This window comes from Oncorhynchus keta, chromosome 2, assembly GCF_023373465.1.
Source record: "Oncorhynchus keta strain PuntledgeMale-10-30-2019 chromosome 2, Oket_V2, whole genome shotgun sequence".
Taxonomy (NCBI): Eukaryota; Metazoa; Chordata; class Actinopteri; order Salmoniformes; family Salmonidae; genus Oncorhynchus; species Oncorhynchus keta.
In genome coordinates, this window is record NC_068422.1 from 5,876,808 (window position 1) to 5,899,804 (window position 22,997).

Consider the following 22,997-nt stretch of genomic DNA (forward strand, 5'->3'; position numbering starts at 1 on the left):
AAAAAGGTTTTGCAAAATGGTGCATGAAGCAAGCTGAACCTCACTTTACCTACAGACCTAGGGTCAGACTTCAGCCCCTCAGAAATATACATGAAGCAAGCTGAACCTCACTTTACCTACAGACCTAGGGTCAGACTTCAGCCCCTCAGAAATATACATGAAGCAAGCTGAACCTCACTTTACCTACAGACCTAGGGTCAGACTTCAGCCCCTCAGAAATATACATGAAGCAAGCTGAACCTCACTTTACCTACAGGCCTAGGGTCAGACTTCAGCCCCTCAGAAATATACATGAAGCAAGCTGAACCTCACTTTACCTACAGGCCTAGGGTCAGACTATAGCCCCTCAGAAATATACATGAAGCAAGCTGAACCTCACTTTACCTACAGGCCTAGGGTCAGACATCAGCCCCTCAGAAATATACATGAAGCAAGCTGAACCTCACTTTACCTACAGGCCTAGGGTCAGACTTCAGCCCCTCAGAAATATACATGAAGCAAGCTGAACCTCACTTTACCTACAGGCCTAGGGTCAGACTTCAGCCCCTCAGAAATATACATGAAGCAAGCTGAACCTCACTTTACCTACAGGCCTAGGGTCAGATATCAGCCCCTCAGAAATATACATGAAGCAAGCTGAACCTCACTTTACCTACAGGCCTAGGGTCAGACTTAAGCCCCTCAGAAATATACATGAAGCAAGCTGAACCCCACTTTACCTACAGACCTAGGGTCAGACTTCAGCTCTTCAGAAATATACATGAAGCAAGCTGAAACTCACTCTACCTACAGACCTAGGGTCAGACTTCAGCCCCTCAGAAATATACATGAAGCAAGCTGAAACTCACTTTACCTACAGACCTAGGGTCAGACTTAAAGCCCCTCAAAAATATATATGGATAAGTGTTTCAGATCATATGCAACCCCTAACACTGAAATGTAGAAACTCACTCAGTAGGAACAGTGTGTGGCTATCTGTGCTTCCGTTATATCGTTATCCTTTTAGAGGTAATTAAATGAACCAGTGTCATATGGGGAAACAACATGAAGAATTGACATACTAGACAATCCCTGGGAGAGCTTTGGTATAATGCACCATTTGCCAAGTTTGATGCTTAATGATTCAGCTGAAGTTGCAGGAAAGGGCATTCTCAATACAGCAATTACAAATCCCATTTGATTTAACGAGGAGGGACCAAGGAAAGCAGCTTATCGCATTACCAAGGGGAAATACTTAAAACCATCTACGCTAATAGCTTGTTTTAAAAAAAGATACGATTAGCTCGCCTACAGAAAGTAACCAATTAAAATCAAAGCCGATCAAAGCACTCCCTTAACTACAGGTTTATTGCACCGCTGCCTTCCACGCGCTTCTAACCTTGTACTTTACACAGTGGAAAGGTCTTGTTCCCACATATTGGAGGTTTACCTATACAACATATCTACTTTATGAGTCACAAAGGATGAGTCTAAGGTATGAACAGGACAAATGTACTTAAGCAAAATAAAAAATACATTGCACAATTTCTCTCAATGTGTCCAGAGTACTGAAAATGCCATGTGAATGGTGAGAGGCGTGTTTGGGAATACATCCCCATACGCTGATCAACTGAACAAAGACATACAGGGAGAGAGGTGACATTTGCAACAACAAGATTTGAACGTTTAGTCCATAATGTTCTTTGATAGGTGGTTAGGCTATTAGCTGTCCAAAAGTAGGTTACATGAAAAGTGCAATACTGTAAATATAACTGTGTGTTAGTGTGGATTTTCAGTGAATTTATGTAGATCACGAAACTCATCTGTATTTTCTGCGGTGTAGGAAAGTTCTCAGCAACAAACGAGTGATCAAATTAAGATCCTACATCTGTACCTTCTCTTTTGTTCTGAGCTCATCAAACATCTCCTGGATCTCCACCCTCCAGTTCTCCTGCATGGAGTGGAAGGAGTCCTGGGGCATGGTGGCCATCACTGCTTCCTCTATGGCTGTTAGCTGCTCCAGGATGGAGGCAAACGACGGCCGGATGTGGGGGTCCTGATCCCAGCACTCTGAGATACACAACAAGGTGGAACCAAGACAGATCAATGTTCTGAAACTTTGACAAGTAAATTAACACCATTATCTAGTTGTGTGACACTGACACACACACACACACATTATTGAACAACAATATATCATCCAATGAATGCAGCTACTTCAGGCAACATTAATTGTTCTTGAAAAGTGGGTTGAGGAATGGCAACAGCAGATGGATGGTCTGACTTGCAGATGGATGGTCTGACTGCACCTTCCATGAGCTTGGAGAAGGGTTCTGGGCAGGTGGATGGAATAGGGAGGGTTAACTTGTTGACAGCCACACCATAGGCCACAGCCAGCCCATCAATCCCACGGTAAGGCACCTCTCCTGTCAGCAGCTCCCATAAAAGAACACCATAACTAGAAGAGAACACAGATATAGTGAGTACACTGTCCTAACAACAGTGTTATTACAGCACTATTATAGTGATGGGGGGAAAAAATATAGATACATATCGGGAAATTATGTTTGACAAAAAATGTGATAGTTTTGACAATGTCATTTTTTGCACTAGTTGGCTGTACCTGCACCAAAACTCCAGTATTTTCCTTCATAGCTTATTCTCCATCTATTTTTAAATAGTGAGCAAATTTGTTTTCAGCACTTTCATTTCCATGACTAATAAAAACTCATTTTGAAAAATCTAATTACAATAAAATCACAGTATCGAATCGCAATACATATATAATTGTGAGAATTGCAATACATATCGTATCGGCACCTAGGTATGGTGATAGTATGGTGGTGAGGTCCTTAAGTATGGTGATAGTATGGTGAGGTCCGTAAGTATGGTGATAGTATAGTATGGTGATAGTATTGAATGGTGATAGTATAGTATGATGAGGTCCTTAAGTATGGTGATAGTATAGTATGGTGAACTCCTTAAGTATGGTGATAGTATAGTATGGTGAGGTCCTTAAGTATGGTGATAGTATTGAATGGTGACAGTATTGAATGGTGAAAGTATTGAATGGTGATAGGATAGTATGGTGAGGTTCTTAAGTATGGTGATAGTATAGCATGGTGGTAGTATAGCATGGTGACAGTATAGCATGGTGATAGTATAGCATGGTGATAGTATAGCATGGTGATAGTATAGCATGGTGACAGTATAGCATGGTGGTAGTATAGCATGGTGATAGTATAGCATGGTGATAGTATAGCATGGTGGTAGTATAACATGGTGATAGTATAGCATGGTGATAGTATAGCATGGTGATAGTATAGCATGGTGATAGTATAGCATGGTGGTAGTATAGCATGGTGATAGTATAGCATGGTGATAGTATAGCATGGTGGTAGTATAGCATGGTGATAGTATAGCATGGTGGTAGTATAGCATGGTGATAGTATAGCATGGTGGTAGTATAACATGGTGATAGTATAGCATGGTGGTAGTATAGCATGGTGATAGTATAGCATGGTGATAGTATAGCATGGTGATAGTATAGCATGGTGATAGTATAGCATGGTGATAGTATAGCATGGTGGTAGTATAACATGGTGATAGTATAGCATGGTGGTAGTATAGCATGGTGATAGTATAGCATGGTGATAGTATAGCATGGTGATAGTATAGCATGGTGATAGTATAGCATGGTGATAGTATAGCATGGTGGTAGTATAACATGGTGATAGTATAGCATGGTGACAGTATAGCATGGTGACAGTATAGGATGGTGATAGTAGGCCTCCCGAGAGATGCAGTGGTCTAAGACACTGCATCTCAGTAGTAACTGCGCCACTAGAGATTCTGGGTTCGAATCCAGGCTTTGTCGCAGCCGACCATGACCGGGAGACCCATGGGGCTCCGCACAATTGGCCCAGCGTCGTCCGGGTTAGGGGAGGGTTTGGCTGGCAGGGATGTCCTTGTCCCATCGCGCACTAGCAACTCCTGTGGTGGGCCGAGCACGGTTGCCAGGTGTACAGTGTTTCCTCCACCACATTGGTGTGGCTGGCTTCCGGGTTAAGTGGGCACTGTGTCAAGAAGCATTGCGGCTTGGTTGGGCTGTGTTTCGGAGGACAGACGGCTCTCTACCTTTGCCTCTCCAGAGTCGGTTCGGGAGTTGCAGCGATGAGACAAGACTGTAACTAGCAATTGGATACCACGAAATTGGGGATAAAAAGGGGTAAAAATATATATATATTTATACAGTTGAAGTCAGAAGTTTAGCCAAATAATTTAAACTCAGCTTTTCACAATTCATGACATTTAATTCTCGTAAAAAAATCCCTTCAATTTATCCACATAATTGTTCTTCCTGATGATGCCACCAATTTTGTGAAGTGCACCAGTCCCTCCTTCAGCAAAGAATCCACACAACAAGATGCTGCCACCCCTGTGCTTCACGGTTGGGATGGTGTTCTTCGGCTTCAAGGTCTTCCTTTTTCCTCCAAACAAAAATGATGGTCATTATTTTTGTTTCATCAAACCAGAGGACATTTCTCCAAAAAGTGCGATCTTTGTCCCCATGTGCAGTTGCAAACCGTAATCTGGCTTTTTTATGGCGGTTTTGGAGCAGTGGCTTCTTCCTTGCTGAGCGGCCTTTCAGGTTATGTCGATATATCCACATATATTGTACTGTGGATATAGATACATTTGAACATGTTTCCTCCAGCATCTTCACAAGGTCCTTTGCTGTTCTTCTGGGATTGATTAGCACTTTTTGCTATACTTTTTCCACCACTGCAATTGATTGCAGAAAATGCAGAAATGATAAGTGCTGAAATTGGTTCTGCTTGAAGTGAACAGTATAAAACAATCAGAATAGAGAAAGACTCATTGAAATCACTAAGAATGTATGTGTTGAAATCCTAGGATCACTCACAACTCATAAAGCAAACGTAGAACTTTGATTATTCAAAAACTAAAAATACCGTCATTTAATTATTATATATATGTTTTAATATCATGATATAATATTTTGGCCATATCGCCCAGGCCTAGATAGTACAGCATGGTGATAGTACAGCGATAGTATACATTCCCACTATTATAACACATGATAACACTCAAATTCACATTGCCTAAACCTTTGTTGTGCCTAGGGCTGCCATTTAGAAGACCTTGGTCTTGAATAATGGACATGTTGAATGCTAAATAATGTCAGTAAAATGTTGTTTATCAGTACAGTGCAAACAATGATCCTGTTTTGATTAAGCACCAAGCCTACAGTCATCATTTATCATGTAATTAATGTAAGCTCTGAATGCAGCAGATTGTAGTTACCAGTGGAGGGTGTTCAGGGCTACTGTATGCTATATTGCACATCCTAGTAGCACAGAATGTACCGACAGTTGTAATCTGATAAAAACAGTTTTGGTTTGAACAAAATAACAACGAAAGCACTTATTATCAGAAATAGGTCAGGACAAATGTTTCTAAATGTCTGAAATAAAAGGAGTATCATGGTGCCACCTTTCCAAATCCTCATCTCCTAAAAGCCTATTGATTCCAGTCTGACATGGGCCTGTTTGGAACAGAGAGTAGAGGAAGAGCAATCCATGGTAACATAACTACGCAGAGACTCGATTTTTCACTTTATAATGTATGCCAAACAAAAACCATTGATTTCAAAGTTTAACAAACCATACAACTCTATGCACAATGAATACTTTTAACAATTTACACAGTAACACAAAAAAAGCAATTACTGGAAAAATTGTGCAGATGCAAAGTTTGGTAACAGAATACCAGTAAAATTAGCCTCAGTTTTATTCTGTAACCAAACTTTTCATCTGCACAGCTCTTCCTGGAAATGTGTTTTTGTAAATTGTTCAAAGTAGTTATTGTGCATAGAATTCTATGGTTAGTTAAACTTTGAAATTAATGGTTTTGGTTTGACATACATTTTAAAGTGAATAAGTCTCAGCGTAATTCCGTTACCATGGAATTTCCCAGGAGTGTGCTGTTAGTTTTACCTCCAGACATCGCTGCCTTTGGAGAAGAGAGAGGACTTGATGACTTCGGGGGCCATCCATGAGTACGTGCCAGCAGCACTCATCTTGGTGGTGTTGTGCCACTCTCTGGCCAGGCCAAAGTCTGTGATCTTCAAGGTCTTCCTTCCAATGTCATCGTTCTCAATTTTTTCAAGTAATAAAACTAGAAGGAGAGGAGTGGGTTGGTTAGGTATTTGGTGAACCACAATGGGATATCTTCAAAGTATAGAAAACAAAATAAAAATTCATATTATTCATGATGATCAAATGGAGAAAATGACAGCATTATAATAGATCTGTCCCCAGGTCTTAAACATGCTGTATACCTACAGTGCTTTCAGAAAGTATTCACCCCCCCGACACATCAACATTCTATCAATATTAAAATGATACAAACCTAAAAAGTTACTTCTGTTGCCATTGCCAATTATGTCAAAATAGCTAATACATCCAACAAATAAAACATTGCATCCTGCAATGTTCATTAAATAGTACCCGCAAAACACCAGTCTCAACGTCAACAGTGAAGAGGCAACTCCGGGATGCTGGCCTTCTAGGCAGAGTTGCAAAGAAAAAGTCATGGATTTTTAGGCAAAGTTCCTCTGTCCAGTGTCTGTGTTATTTTGCTCATCTTAATATTTAATTTTTATTGGCCAGTCTGAGATATTGCTTTTTCTCTGCCTAGAAGGTCAGCATGCCGGAGTCGCCTCTCCACTGTTGACGTTGAGACTGGCAACTTTAGGAGAGTAACGGCTCTTCACTGTTGACGTTGAGACTGGCAACTTTAGGAGAGTAACGGCAGAATCTGCAAAAGCCAGTAGGAGTGGAAGGAAAATGGTCGGGTCAGAGATCTCTGGCTCCCTCTGGAGTCATTTGAGTCTTATTTCATCTAACAGTGAGCTTAAAGCATCAGACAAGCTCAATGCATATCGTTGATTTTATTAAAACACACAGGGTGTGTCTACATAAGGAAAAATGCACTTTTAAAATTATTATTTAAAAAAAAAAACTTTTGGTCGGGGTCAGCCCTAGAATAACAACATTGTAGTTACTCCACAATTAACCAAAATGACAGAGTGAAAAGGAGGCCTGTACAGAACAAAAATATTCCAAAACATGCATCCTGTTTGCAATAAGTCACTAAAGTAAAACTGCAAAAAATGTGGCAAAGAAATGTACCTTATGTCCTGAATAAAAAGTGCTATATTTGGGGCAAATATAACACTTAACTGAGTACCATTTCATGTTTTCAAGCATATCATGGGTATGTCATCGGCAAGGACAATTGGGTTTAGGATAAAAAGAAACGGAATAGGAAGTACAGGCAAAATCCTATAGGAAAACCTGGTTCAGACTGCTTTCCAACAGACACTGGGAGAAATTTCACCTTTCAGCAGGACAATAACTTAAAACACAAGGCCAAATATATACTGGAATTGCTTACCAAGACGACATTGAATGTTCTTGAGTGGTCTAGTTACAGTTTTGAATTAAATGGCAAGACTGGAAAACGTATGTTTAGCAATGATCAACAACCAACTTCACAGAGCTTGAATTTATAGATTGTGCAAATCAAATCAAACTTTATTTGCCACATGCGCCGAATACAAGTGTAGACATAACCGTGAAATGCTTACTTAAAAGCCCTTAACCAACAGTGCAGTTCAAGAATAAGAAAATATTTACCAAGTAGGCTAAAATAAAAAGTAACAATTAAAAGTAACACAATAACGAGGCTATATACAAGGGGCACCGGTACCGAGTCAGTGTGCAGGGGAAGAGGCTAGTTGAGGTAATCTGTACATGTAAACTCAGCAAAAAAACAAACATCCTTTCACTGTCAACTGTGTAAATATTTGCATGAAAATAACTAGATTCAACAACTGAGACATAAACTGAACAAGGTCCACAGACATGTGACTAACAGAAATTGAATAATATTTCCCTGACGAAAGGGGGGCGGTCTAAATCAAAAGTAACAGTCAGTATCTGGTGTGGCCACCAGCTGCATTAAGTACTGCAGTCCATCTCCTCCTCATGGACTGCACCAGACTTGCCCGTTCTTGCTGTGAGATGTTACCCCACTCTTCCACCAAGGCACCTGCAAGTTCCCAGATATTTCTGGGGGGGAATGGCCCTAGCCCTCACCCGCCGATCCAACAGGTCCCAGACGTGATCAACGGGATTGAGATCCGGGCTCTTCACTGGCCATGGCAGAACAATGACATTCCTGTCTTGCAGGAAATCACGCACATAACGAGCAGTATGGCTGGTGGCATTGTCATGCTGGAGGGTTTGGTCAGGATGAGCCTGCAGGAAGGGTACCACATGAGGGAAGAGGATGTCTTCAGAAAATTGGTTATGTTACAAACATCAGCTCGTCGGATGTTGTAACGTTAACGTTAGCTGTCTGACTTTATTAGACTGCTAATTTTCACACCATGATCTCAATTATTTGATCAATTAAGTTGGCTAATGTTGCTCAACATTTCCCTGGCTAGCTAACGGAGAATTCAATACGGCTAGCAAGATACTTAACAATGCTAACAATTAGGGATGCACAATATATCGGTGGACATATTGGAATCGTCCGTTATTAGCCAAAGATTCCAACATCGGTATCGGCCCGATGTTTAGTTTAATGCCGATGTGCAAAACCGATGTCAAAGCTGACGTGCATACCTATACTTTATTCGACGTCTGGATGAGAAGTGATCTGCCTGTTACTCAGGCCCAGATGCTAAGATATGCATATAACTGGTAGAGTTTGATAGAAAACACTCTCAAGTTTCCAAAACTGTTAAAATAATGTCTGAGTATATCAAAACTGATATGGCAGGCGAAAACCTGAGGAAAATACATCCAGGAAGTGGGATGTTTTTGATGTGGTTAGTTTTCAATTTAATGCCTATAGAGTATCTATGTGTTAGGACCCAGATTGCAGTTCCTATGGCTTCCACTAGATGTCAATAGTCTTTAGACATTGCTTCAGGCTTGTTTTCTGAAAAATGAAGAAGAATGAGACCTTTGTCAGTGGACTGTAAAATCATGCAGTGCTGGTTTGCGCGAGTGAGCGCCCTTCGTTGTTTTTCCTTTCCATTGAACACGCTATTGTCCGGTTCAAATATGATCAATTATTTAGACAATTGACAACCTGAGGATTAATTATAAACATCGTTTGACATGTTTCGACAAACTTTACCTGTACTACTAGGACGTATTCGTCTGCATGTTTTGACCGCCTTTGAGCCACTGGATTACTGAACAAAACGCGCCAACAAAACTGAGTTTTTGGGATATAAAGAGGGACTTTATCGAACAAAACAAACATTTGATCTTCAAAGGTAATTGATTAATTTTATCGCTATTTCTGACTTTTTAATTCCTTTACTGAAGTTGTAAAATGTTTGTAAGCGGTGCGCTGTCCTCAGATAATCACATGGTATGCTTTCGCCGTAAAGCCTTTTTGAAATCTGACAAAGCGGCTGGATTAACAAGAAGTTCATCTTTAAGCCGATGTATAACACTCCTATTTCTATATTTTGAATTTGGCACTCTGCAATTTCACAGGAGGTTGTCAAGGTGGGTCGCTAGCGGAACGCCTGCGCCAGAAAGGTTTTAAGAACTAATTTTTATTTGCAATGACGGCCTACACCGGCCACTGGGCCAATTGTGCGCCGCCCTATGGGACTCCCAATCACGGCCGGTTGTGATACAGCCTGGATTCAAACCAGGGTGTCTGTAGTGACGTCTCATGTGCTGAGATGCAATGCCTTAGACCACCATATAACATAGGTACATGACATGATGACGCCACGTAATATTTTGCACGAAACTTGCAACACATCATTCCTAACCTAGCCCACAATGTCGGCTGTGTGGACCGAGCAGTCAACATGTCGAGCAGTCACTTGAAAGATTAGATTGGTCTGTCGATGTCACCGCACGAAGAGGAATAAACAGACTCACCCCATCGCGACGTCCCCCAAAGGTTAGCTCTCTAGCCCTCGCTATCTCCCTGCTTGCTAATTCGGCCTGCTAACGGCTAGCTTGTCTAGCCCGGGCCTACGAACTGTTAGCTTGTTAGCACAGGCCTGCTAACCATCTGAATCACCGCATCCCAAACACTCTGAACCCATTTACTTTCTATCTCTCTTTGATTTTTATTTTGTTTATACCTTCCGGAAACCTGCCTCTGTGATACGGAATCGCTATTACTTTTAATTTTTTATTTTATTTTTATGACACACTCAAGAACCTCCAGACGCTAACCAGCTAACTAGCTACAAGCTATTTAGTCATTGTTATTTTTTTTTAAAAACCTGGATAACACTCGCCAGCCCAGCTTCCCTGCCCATCCACCGCTGCCCCCTGGACACTGATCTCTTGGCTACATAGCTGACGCACGCTGGACTGTCCATTAATCACGGTACCCCATTCTGCTTGTTTGTTTATCTGTCGGCCCAGTTGCCTAGTCAATGCCATTTTACCTGCTGTTTGTTGTGCTAGCTGATTAGCCTCGCCTACTGTTTTTAGCTAGCTTTCCCAATTCAACACCTGTGATTACTGTATGCCTCGCTGTATGTCTCTCTCAAATGTCAATATGCCTTGTATACTGTTGTTCAGGTTAGTTATCATTGTTTTAGTTCACAATGGAGCCCCTAGATCCACTCTGCATACCCCTGTTACCTCCTTTGTCCCACCCCACACATGCGGTGACCTCACCCATTACAACCAGCATGTCCAGAGATACAACCTCTCTCATCATCACCCAGTGCCTGGGCTTACCTCCGCTGTACCCGCACCCCACCATACCCCTGTCTGCGCATTATGCCCTGAATATATTCTACCATGCCCAGAAACCTGCTCCTCTTATCCTCTGCCCCCAACGCTCTAGGCGACCAGTTTTGATAGCCTTTAGCCGCACCCTCATACTACTCCTTCTCTGTTCCGCGGGTGATGTGGAGGTAAACCCAGGTCCTGCATGTCCCCAGGTACCCTCATTTGTTGACTTCTGTGATCGAAAAAGTCTTGGTTTTATGCATGTCAACATCAGAAGCCTCCTCCCTAAGTTTGTTTTACTCACTGCTTTAGCACACTCTGCTAACCCTGATGTCCTTGCCGTGTCTGAATCCTGGCTCAGGAAGGCCACCAAAATTCAGAGATTTCCATACCCAACTATAACATCTTCCGTCAAGATAGAACTGCCAAAGGGGCGGAGTCGCAGTCTACTGCAGATATAGCCTGCAAAGTAATGTCATACTTTCCAGGTCCATACCCAAACAGTTTGAACTACTAATTTTGAAAATTACTCTCTCCAGAAACAAGTCTCTCACTGTTGCCGCCTGCTACCGACCCCGTCAGCTCCCAGCTGTGCCCTGGACACCATTTGTGAATTGATCGCCCCCCATCTAGCTTCAGAGTTTGTTCTGTTAGGTGACCTAAACTGGGATATGCTTAACACCCCGGCAGTCCTACAATCTAAGCTAGATGCCCTCAATCTCACTCAAATCATCAAGGAACCAACCAGGTACAACCCTAACTCTGTAAACAAGGGCACCCTCATAGACGTCATCCTGACCAACTGGCCCTCCAAATATACCTCCGCTGTCTTCAACCAGGATCTCAGCGATCACTGCCTCATCGCCTGTATCCGCCACGGAGCCGCAGTCAAACGACCACCCCTCATCACTGTCAAACGCTCCCTAAAACACTTCTGTGAGCAGGCCTTTCTAATCGACCTGGCCCGGGTATCCTGGAAGGACATTGACCTCATCCCGTCAGTTGAGGATGCATGGTCATTCTTTAAAAGTAACTTCCTCACCATTTTAGATAAGCATGCTCCGTTCAAAAAATGCAGAACCAAGAACAGATACAGCCCTTGGTTCACTCCAGACCTGACTGCCCTCGACCAGCACAAAAACATCCTGTGGCAGACTGCAATAGCATCGAATAGCCCCCGTGATATGCAACTGTTCAGGGAAGTCAGGAACCAATACACGCAGTCAGTCAGGAAAGCTAAGGCCAGCTTCTTCAGGCAGAAGTTTGCATCCTGTAGCTCCAACTCCAAAAGTTCTGGGACACTGTGAAGTCCATGGAGAACAAGAGCACCTCCTCCCAGCTGCCCACTGCACTGAGGCTAGGAAACACGGTCTCCACCGATAAATCCATGATTATCGAAAACTTCAATAAGCACTTCTCAACGGCTGGCCATGCCTTCCGCCTGGTTACTCCAACCTCGGCCAACAGCTCCGCCCCCCGTAGTTCCTCACCCAAGCCTCTCCAGGTTCTCCTTTACCCAAATCCAGATAGCAGATGTTCTGAAAGAGCTGCAAAACCTGGACCCGTACAAATCAGCTGGGCTTGACAATCTGGACCCGCTATTTCTGAAACTATCTGCCGCCATTGTCGCAACCCCTATTACCAGCCTGTTCAACCTCTCTTTCATATCGTCTGAGATCCCCAAGGATTGGAAGGCTGCCGCAGTCATCCCCTCTTCAAAGGGGGAGACACCCTGGACCCAAACTGCTATAGACCTATATCCATCCTGCCCTGCCTATCTAAGGTCTTCGAAAGCCAAGTCAACAAACAGGTCACTGACCATCTCGAATCCCACCGTACCTTCTCCGCTGTGCAATCTGGTTTCCGAGCCGGTCACGGGTGCACCTCAGCCACACTCAAGGTACTAAACGATATCATAACCGCCATCGATAAAAGACAGTACTGTGCAGCCGTCTTCATCGACCTCGCCAAGGCTTTCGACTCTGTCAATCACCATATTCTTATCGGCAGACTCAACAGCCTCGGTTTTTCGGATGACTGCCTTGCCTGGTTCACCAATTACTTTGCAGACAGAGTTCAGTGTGTCAAATCGGAGGGCATGCTGTCCGGTCCTCTGGCAGTCTCTATGGGGGTGCCACAGGGTTCAATTCTCGGGCCGACTCTTTTCTCTGTATATATCAATGATGTTGCTCTTGCTGCGGGTGATTCCCTGATCCACCTCTACGCAGACGACACCATTCTATATACTTTCGGCCCGTCATTGGACACTGTGCTATCAAACCTCCAAACGAGCTTCAATGCCATACAGCACTCCTTCCGTGGCCTCCAACTGCTCTTAAACGCGAGTAAAACCAAATGGATGCTTTTCAACCGATCGCTGCCTGCACCCGCATGCCCGACTAGCATCACCACCCTGGATGGTTCCGACCTTGAATATGTGGACATCTATAAGTACCTAGGTGTCTGGCTAGACTGCAAACTCTCCTTCCAGACTCACATCAAACATCTCCAATCAAAAATCAAATCAAGAGTCGGCTTTCTATTCCGCAACAAAGCCTCCTTCACTCACGCTGCCAAGCTTACCCTAGTAAAACTGACTATCCTACCGATCCTCGACTTCGGCGATGTCATCTACAAAATGGCTTCCAACACTCTACTCAGCAAACTGGATGCAGTCTATCACAGTGCCATCCGTTTTGTCACTAAAGCACCTTATACCACCCACCACTGCGACTTGTATGCTCTAGTCGGCTGGCCCTCACTACATATTCGTCGCCAGACCCACTGGCTCCAGGTCATCTACAAGTCCATGCTAGGTAAAGCTCCGCCTTATCTCAGCTCACTGGTCACGATGGCAACACCCATCCGTAGCACGCGCTCCAGCAGGTGTATCTCACTGATCATCCCTAAAGCCAACACCTCATTTGGCCGCCTTTCGTTCCAGTACTCTGCTGCCTGTGACTGGAACGAATTGCAAAAATCGCTGAAGTTGGAGACTTTTATCTCCCTCACCAACTTCAAACATCAGCTATCCGAGCAGCTAACCGATCGCTGCAGCTGTACATAGTCTATAGGTAAATAGCTCACCCATTTTCACCTACCTCATTCCCATACTGTTTTTATACTGTTTTTATTTATTTACTTTTCTGCTCTTTTGCACACCAATATCTCTACCTGTACATGACCATTTATCACTCCAGTGTTAATCTGCAAAATTGTATTATTCGCCTACCTCCTCATGCCTTTTGCACACATTGTATATAGACTGCCCATTTTTTCTACTGTGTTATTGACTTGCTAATTGTTTACTCCATGTGTAACTCTGTGTTGTCTGTTCACACTGCTATGCTTTATCTTGGCCAGGTCGCAGTTGCAAATGAGAACTTGTTCTCAACTAGCCTACCTGGTTAAATAAAGGTGAAAAAAAAAAATAATAATAAAAATAAAAAAAGAACATTTCAGCGAGACAACTCAAAGGCGAAATCCATTAATGCCAAGATAATGGAATTCATTGCCCTTGACTTTCAACCGTTCTCTGTTGTGGGTGATGCTGGCTTTCGCCGACTGGTCGAGCACCGGTACACATGTTGTCCTACCGGAGTTACACAGTAACAGCGTCTCTGCTATTAGCTTCACAACATACTATGGAATGTCAAAAAAGATACATGTGAAATAACACTATTTGACGACTCAAATAACACTATTTGACATGTTAGTTAAGCTTTTAATTTGACACGTCAAATAACACAGTTCTATTATAGAATGTTGTGTGTTCTGAATTTGCACGTGCAAGCCAAACTCCACCACTACGATCAGTATCACTGTCAAAGCTGAACAAAAAAGTCTGCAAAGAAGCAAACACCGGCTACGAACGATGTGTTTACAATACCAAGTTGGTAATATAGCATTATTTTTTCGACCGCAACTTCTGGAGTAGCTAGCTTTAGCTTGGTACCTAGCTAGCACCAATACAACCAGCCTGAAAACAATGACCAGCAGAAACTGCAGTCATTTTCATTATTCTTAGCAAAGATTTAGGAATCTTTGTGAGTAAGTATTAGCTAGGAAATTGAACTTCAGTTCATAGAAATAAATAGCTAGCCAGCTACTTAACCCTGTTGCCCAAAGCTAATGTTATGAACAGCCAGCTAGCTTCATCTGGCTAGTGAGGCTCGACCAGACTGGGTAATGTGTTGTGAAGCTAGCCACAATAAGGATTAGGCACAATAGTGGAATTTGCGGTTTGCCTTTAAAATAAAAGTACCTCTTTGAAAGTGATGCAGAAGGTTTCAATTGGTGGAATCATGCCATATTTCGACTAGATAATGAGTTTGAGTTTATTTTATTTTTACAGGGACAGTGCACATTAATCAACGTTTCAGTAAAAGTGCCGGTTTTAGCCAGCCGGCTAATTTTCAACCGCAGTCCCTGGGCAGGTTATTAAAAATAATTACAATATAGACAATCATTGAGCAGTGAGCACACGCAGAGCAACATAGGACAAGCAAGACATAGCATACAGACAGAGCAACATTCATAAACAGACAAAATTCATAAAAGCAACAAAGTGTTTCCACACCTCACAAACTACAGACAACAGACAACATGGAAAGTGGCAATACACAGCTAGGGATTATGATCACAAATATGATTTACCTTTAGCCATGTATTGATACGCTTTGTGAAATTGTGATATGTGGTGCAGTTATGTGTGTCTGATGGCAGTGTATTCCAGACATGGGAAGCTCTCACAGAAAAAGCGGATTTACTAAAGGTGCTTATCCTTAAGGGAACTATACAGTCACCTCTCATGGCAGACCTTGCGGATCTACTGCCAGATGTTTGGGTTTTCTGTTTAACAAAAATACTGAGTGGAGGGGGAGCCAGGCCATTTAGGATCTTGAATACAAGACATGCGTCGGTGTATTGCACAAGAGTTTCCCAACTCAGGAGCTCATGCTTTCTGAGGATGTAACAGTGATGATGGCTATTGGGCTTCCTATCAAGCACTTTGAGAGCCTGTTTGGAGACAGACGGAATAGGTTTTAATGTTGTACAGCAAGCTTGGGCCCAACTAGTCAAGCAGTATGTTAAGTGGGGGAGTATCATAGATTTGAAGTACAGTTTTGCTACCTCTGTACTCAATTAAGTATAAATCGGAAATTAGCTAGGTTGAATATGGTTATCTGAATCACCTTTTTCACGTGCTTTTTAAAAGAGAGGTTGGAATCAAGTATGATGCCAAGGTACTTAAAATCAGATACCACCTGGAGCTTCTCCCCTGACACATAGACATCTGGCTCAGTAGCATCTGTTGCCCTCTTTGTGAAGAACATGCAAATAGTTTTTTTCCCACATTGAGATGCAAACTGAGAAGACTGATACCCCATGTCATTGATCCACAATCCATACAGTGGCTTGCAAAAGTATTCACCCCTCTTTGCATTTTTCCTATTATGTTGCCTTACAACCTGGAATTGAATTTGATTTTTGGGGGGTGTGTATCATTGATTTACACAACATGCCTACAACTTTGAAGATGACAAATATTTTTTTATTGTAAAATGAACAAGAAACAAGACAATAAAACAGAACTTGAGCGTGCATATCTATTTCACCCCCCCAAAGTCAATACTTTGTAGAGCCACCTTTTGCAGCAATTACAGCTGCAAGTCTCTTGGGGTATGTCTCTATAAGCTTGGCACATCTAGCCACTAGGATTTTTGGCCATTCTTCAAGGCGAAGCTGCCCCAGCTCCTTCAAGTTGGATGGGTTCCCGCTTGTGTACAGCAATCTTTAAGTCATACTACAGATTCTCAATTGGATTGAGGTCTAGGCTTTGACTAGGCCATTCCAAGATATTTAAATGTTTTCCCTTAAACCACACAAGTGTTGCTTTAGCAGTATGCTTAAGGTCATTGTCCTGCTGGAGGGTGAACCTCCGTCCCAGTCTCAAATCTCTGGAAGACTGAAACAGGTTTCCAGTCTAGAATTTACCTGTATTTAGCACCATCCACCATTCCTTCAATTCTGACCAGTTTCTCAGTCCCTTTTTCTTTTTTACTCTCCCGTAAAGCCCAGCTCCGTGGAACGTATTGCTTAAAGTGGTTCTATGGACAAATACTCCAATCTTCGCTGTGGAGCTTTGCTGCTCCTTCAGGGTTATCTTTGGTCTCTTTGTTGCCTCTTTGATTAATGCCCTCCTTGCCTGGTCCGTGAATTTTGGTGGGCAGCCCTCTCTTGGCAGGTTTGTTGTGGTGCCATATTAGTTGCATTTTTAATAATGGATTTAAACAGTGCTCCGTGGGATGTTCAAAGTTTCAGATATTTTTTTTATAACCCAACCTTGATCCGTACTTCTCCACAACTTTGTCCCTGACCTGTTTGGAGATCTACTTGGTCTTCATGGTGCCCCTTGCTTAGTGGTGTTGCAGACTCTGGGGCCTTTCAGAACAGGTGTATGTATATATTATGAGATTATGTGACAGATCATGTGAAACTTAACTAAAGTTCACCTGTGTGCAATCTAATTATGTGACTTCTGAAGGTAATTTGTTGCCAGATCTTATTTAGAGGCTTCATAGCAAAGGGGGTGAATAATTATGCATGCACCACTTTTCCATTTATTTGAATATTTTTAAACAAGTTTTTTATTTTTATTTCACTTCACCAATTTGGACTATTTTGTGTTTGCCCATTACATCAAATCCAAATAAAAATCTACTTCAATTACAGGTTGTAATGCAACAAAAGGAAAAACACCAAGGGGGATGAATAATTTTGCAAGGCACTGTAAGAAAGCCCCCAGTGCAATTCTAAAGTAAAATACATCCAGTGTGATTAACAGATTTGTCAAATTAACAAATTATTGTATTTTGTTGATTTTATATAACAACATTCCAACCTCGTTTAGCATGATCTATTCAATTATGGCACAATTCTACTATGTGTATTCATTTGTATCACTGTCAATGACATTCTTTTATTTTAAAGGCTAACCGCAAAGTCCACTATTGTGGCTAATCCTTATTGTGGCTAGCTTCACAGACGGATCCGACCACCATTAATCAAATAAGAAAGTTGAGTTATTTTAGATGACACGTAACTATATAGTTAGCTAACTATAGCTACTGAAACAGATGTCGTTTTGCTATGTTTTTGTGGAAGAACATCATTTGCATCCATGAGCTAGCTAGCTATTTTTGATGACCACCACTGTATGTGAGCGAGACAACTTTACCAGTTCATAGCATATGTATCGATTAATCATTGTGACATATGAAATACGAGTGAAAGTGTAATCAATGTGTAATAACTACGTAAAAAATGTATGAACGCGTTCAATTATTATGTGATGCACAGTCATATTCAGGTCCTGATTGGCCAACAGGCTTATTTGACACGTCAAATACTGTTATTTGACACGCAAAGACCCAAACCGTGTCCCATAGTATGAGAAATCCTGGTTGAGAATGAAACAACCAAACAAATGAAAAACAAAACAGCACAGCATGTAAGTGAAAGAAATAGGTTTTGATTATGTTTTACTGGTAATGGGGACATACGTAAATGCCAACAAAATAACTTCTTGGTCAGTGTGGTGTGTGTGTATAACCTTTAATTAACTAGGCAAGTCAGCGAAGAACAAATTCTTATTTAAAATGACAGCCAAAACCGGAAGACCCTGCGCCTATTGAGCGCTGCCCTATGGGCCTCCCAATCTAGGCCGGATGTGATACAGCCTGGATTCGAACCAGGGACTGTAGTGACACCTCTTGCACTGAGATACAGTGCCTTTGACCGCTGCATCCATGTGTGTGTTACCTATTTAACTGTAAAAGGCCAATAAAAAAAATTGTATGTCGCTTATTGGTATATTTTTTGGGGCAAGGAAAATATCGGATATCGGACAAAAATGTAATATTGGTGCATCACTACTCCATATCAACACCATAGCCAAATTGGACAAACTAACAAAAAGCCATTATCCAAAGACTAAAAACACATTTCATTTTTACAGGGGAGCCCTTAAACGTTCCCATGTCCTTAGTGTTGATATTTAATAATAATCTACTCCAGAATAGAGCCTACAGTAGATAGGTTCTTGTGGGCAGGCTTGACTCTACTGCCAGGTCACAGTCACGAACTTGCCAAATGGGAGGGTGACAACAAAACTCAAACATAGGCTACATCTGGAGAATGGTAATGTAGCAAATAGGCTACATCTGGTGGAGGGTAATGTAGCAAACGGGCTATATCCGGTGGGGGCAATGTAGCAAATGGGTTACATCTGTGGGGAAGGGTAATGTAGCAAACAGGTTATTTCTGTGGGAAGGGTAATGTAGAAAAAAGGCTACATCTGGTGGAGGGTAATATAATGGTGGAGGGTAATATAACAAATATGCTACATCTGGTGGAGGGTAGTGTAGCAAATAGGTTACATCTGGTGGAGGGTAATGTAACAAATAGGCTACATCTGGTGGAGGGTAATGTAACAAATAGGCTACATCTGGAGGAGGGTAATGTAACAGAATCACTAGAGCAGAACAGCAACAATATTGTGGAGAGCTATGGCAGTGTAGGACTGTGTTTCGTCTGTTGTTATTTGTAGTAGATAAACATTATACTATAACAGACATAGCATCTACCTTCACTTAGATTAAAACAAATACACCCCAGTGGTGCAATATCCAAAACAAGCTTCTAGGAAGAAACAAGGCCTATTCCATTTCAAACATGTTTCACTGGTTTAATGAGCCTATAAAATACAGCAGTTTAAGCGCATCTCCATTTCCCTTCACTTAATCTTGTGTTTCTACCACACTATATACAAAAGGTTAGCCGTAAAAGTACCAGCTCAAGGTGATAATGCCTCATTTGTAGACAGAATACTGGGTTGAGTCAGTCAGGTTTTCACCAACTGTTGGGCTATGCAAGGTGCCTGACAATAGGCAGTTCCTAAAGTGGCCATAATAAAACTAATATTCAAAGCATTTCCAGTTCTCCTTTCAGAAAACGCCTGTAGTAGGCTAACTACGCATTAATGTGGTTCATTTCAATGAAGGGACAAAAAAAGTTGCCGTGCAATCTATGGTTATGCCCTCCTCTGAATGGGCCTATATATTTTCAGTACCCATTTTATCGGTTGGGGTGTAAACGTGAGAGCTAGACACAATAACCATGACTTGGATCCACAGGATAGCACTGTGACTTCCAACAGGACACTATGGTTCCCTGGTTTCATTTCAAGTGCATGCCTTCTGGAGCGAGAATCTTGAAATTCTTTAACCTTCACATCTCTGTAGCCGAAACTACAAAATGAAAGTGTTAGGGGGGCTGGCAAGAGGCCACGTCTCAATGTGCTGTGCCCTGTCTGTCAAATGAACATTGCTTCCACCTACAGTACCTCACTACTCTACAGCTCCAATCAGCAGGAAGGAACAAGCTATTGTGTTCAAATAAAAATAGAGAGTTGCAGCTGTTGTGGAGATTAAATATAATCAAAATAAGCCTTTCAGACCGAGGAGTCTGGGCATTCTTGTGGCTGCCGTCACCTAGCAACTAGTGCTTGACCACTCCATTGTGCAAACTTATGTTAAGCTTTTGCCCCTCATTAGCAGCATTCCTCCTTCGACCGCAAGGTATTAAAAGATTAGGGAACACAAAGACACAATTTCACTGACTTTTTGATATTCCCTTAAGATAATCATTGACCAAATCAGTGTGTGTTATACTACACTAAGTCAATGGTGGGTTGATCACTTCTGAAGGTATAATAGGTAGTCCGTCAGTTGTGAAAGTTTGTACACTGTATTAGCCCTCCTCTCACAATGCATGCTCCAGAGAAACCTTCACAATAATATATGCCATTTAGCAGACACTTTTATCCAAAGCAACTTACAGTCATGTGTGCATACATTCTACGTATGGGTGGTCCCGGGAATCGAACCCACTACCCTGGCGTTACAAGCGCCATGCTCTACCAACTGAGCTACAGAAGGACCACAATGATATCCCACAGATGAATTGCCCTTTAGGCTGCCTTATTTGTGGCTGGTGTCCTGAGTAACTGGTTTAAAAGTATGAAACAAGAGAAAGTGTATAGTTCCCGGTGGGTGGGGGAGGTCAGTGAATTCAGTGCGCACCTTAAAAAAAAAAGTTATATTTTCCAATTAAAGTCAGCTACAAGTGTTATTTGACACAATAATGTGGAAAAATAAAACAGTTAGCAGTGCAGTTACGCTAATTATGTTACTGGATGTAAATCCACTTCACCTACTGTAGTTCAATAACCAAAAAACATAATTTCTAACTCAAGGTGTCATGTCATAGCTGACACCCCATTCTTTCTGCAGACATCTTTCAATCTTAATATTTAACTGTTTTTGGATGAGTGGTCGCATAAAAAAAACAGAGGGAGATTTGACCATAATTCTGTTACCAAACATTGCACCTCCACAGTTCTACCAGTAAATGTGTTTTTGAGAAATATTCTGTGTGAATTGTTCAAAGTAGTCCTTGTACATAGAGTTGCATGGTTTGTTAAACTTTGAAATTAATGGTTTTATTTGGCATACATTATATAGTGAGGGGGGGAAAAAACTTACCATGGAATTACCCTGTTCAATAAAAAGAGGCTGGGTTTGTTTGGTTAGCCCACACCCCCATCTGACAGTGATTATGTAGACATGTGAACGATTCCCTGGTGAAAAATAAAATGCAGCCAGATGGATTGTCGAACGAGGTTCACCTTCGGTGAAAGCAGAGCCTGATGAGACACACCAGAGAACAGACAGTCGCCAAAATCATGTTTCACACAACACAGAGGTCACACTTTGTTTGAAGTATGTAGCCACAGTCATAGTCCACTCTGAAACCTTCTCATGCATTATTCAGAGGGACGACTCCAAGGCAGTATCAAAAAGTAAACAACGCCACATTAAAATTTCAGTCCGGAAATCTTATCACCTATTGAAACAGGCCTAAAAGTTAACTGTAGCATGTTTCAGTTCTAAAATCGTCAGGATTTTTTCCAGTGGCCCATTCGGTTGGTTCTTGCAGCACCGGCATTGTGGGTTTGATTTCCACATGGGCCATATAGGCCTAATATGAGATGCTTTGGGAAATTTAGGAGCACATAGCCTACACTGATGACATGGTTTGAAGTTGAGTGTTTAGTAAAGCAAGGGCTATATTTGAGGCAACATTTCAGGGTGGTGGGGGTTAGGGAACCCAGCTGAGCAAACATAGACCTTATTTCACATCCTTTCGAGGGTCCCCCCTGCATACACAGATCCTTCTCTAGGGTCCTGCCTGGTTTTCACATGCCCTGAAGGGGATCTGTGTTTGTGGGGATCAGCCACATGCCAAACAGACCGACAAACAGATGGAGGAGAGAGCTCAGTCTCAGCTGCTTGTACAGGCCTCTGGAGTCTATACGGGTGACCGAAAAACAACAGAATTGAAAGAGGGAATGTTGTCTGTGCTGAATGACTGTGGAAAGGAACAGAATGCAGATGGTGCAATTTCATCGCAGTCACAATGAATCTGCACTTCTCAATTTAATCTGCACTTCCCAAAATGTCAAACATTACTGCTTTGCAAACTTTAACTTAAATGTACTGTCACGCAATCAGGCAAGATATGTCAACCATACCTAGGCAGCAAGTAGCCTAGTGGTTAGAGTGACTACTAACCGAAATTTGCAAGATCGAATCCCAGAGCTGACAAGGGATAAGATTTCCGGACAAAAAAGTTGTTCTGCCCCTGAACAAGGTAGTTAACCCACTGTTCCTAGGCCATCATTGAAAATAAGAATTTGTTCTTAACTGACTTGCCTAGTTAAATGAAGTAGTTCTCTTTCAACATGCCACTGGGCCAGGTGACTGATGAATATGATCATAATTGTGATTTAGCATATCACTAATGTGAGGCTAGCCCAAGAGGGTTTCAGTGATAGTTTAAACAGGGAAATTCATGGCAGAGAAGCCCTCGCTCTTAATCATTCCTTCAAATGCCAACCTCACTCAGTTGCTAGTGGGCCTATCAACAACATGCATGCAATGTCATATAATAGATGCCATTTAGTAGACGCTTCTGTTGAAAGCAACTTAGTCATAGGTGCATACATTTTATATATGGGGAGTCCCGGGAATTGAACCCACTATCCTGCACTTGATTTCTAGGCTAATATATGGC

The 22,997-nt window shown here is 42.1% G+C and overlaps 2 protein-coding genes across 6 annotated transcripts in view; both read right to left on the bottom strand.

Moving 5' to 3' along the window:
* Positions 1-22,997, bottom strand: part of LOC118371013 (regulator of G-protein signaling 17-like) — a 373,137-nt gene that overhangs the window by 219,218 nt on the left and 130,922 nt on the right. The gene's annotated exons all lie outside the window — the stretch shown is intronic.
* LOC118371014 (mitogen-activated protein kinase kinase kinase 21-like) overlaps positions 1-22,997 on the bottom strand; it is a 40,914-nt gene that overhangs the window by 15,795 nt on the left and 2,122 nt on the right. For 4 of the 5 annotated variants that reach the window (XM_035756304.2, XM_035756306.2, XM_035756305.2 and 1 more), the window contains exons 2-4: positions 6,000-6,180; positions 2,289-2,437; positions 1,874-2,049 (exon numbers count right to left, since the gene is read on the bottom strand). In XM_035756304.2, coding sequence (XP_035612197.1) covers positions 1,874-2,049; positions 2,289-2,437; positions 6,000-6,180 — 506 coding nt within the window. Of the gene's footprint in view, positions 1-1,873; positions 2,050-2,288; positions 2,438-5,999; positions 6,181-21,406; positions 21,568-22,997 lie in introns of all 5 variants that reach the window. The other variant, XM_035756308.2, reaches the window with a different exon arrangement.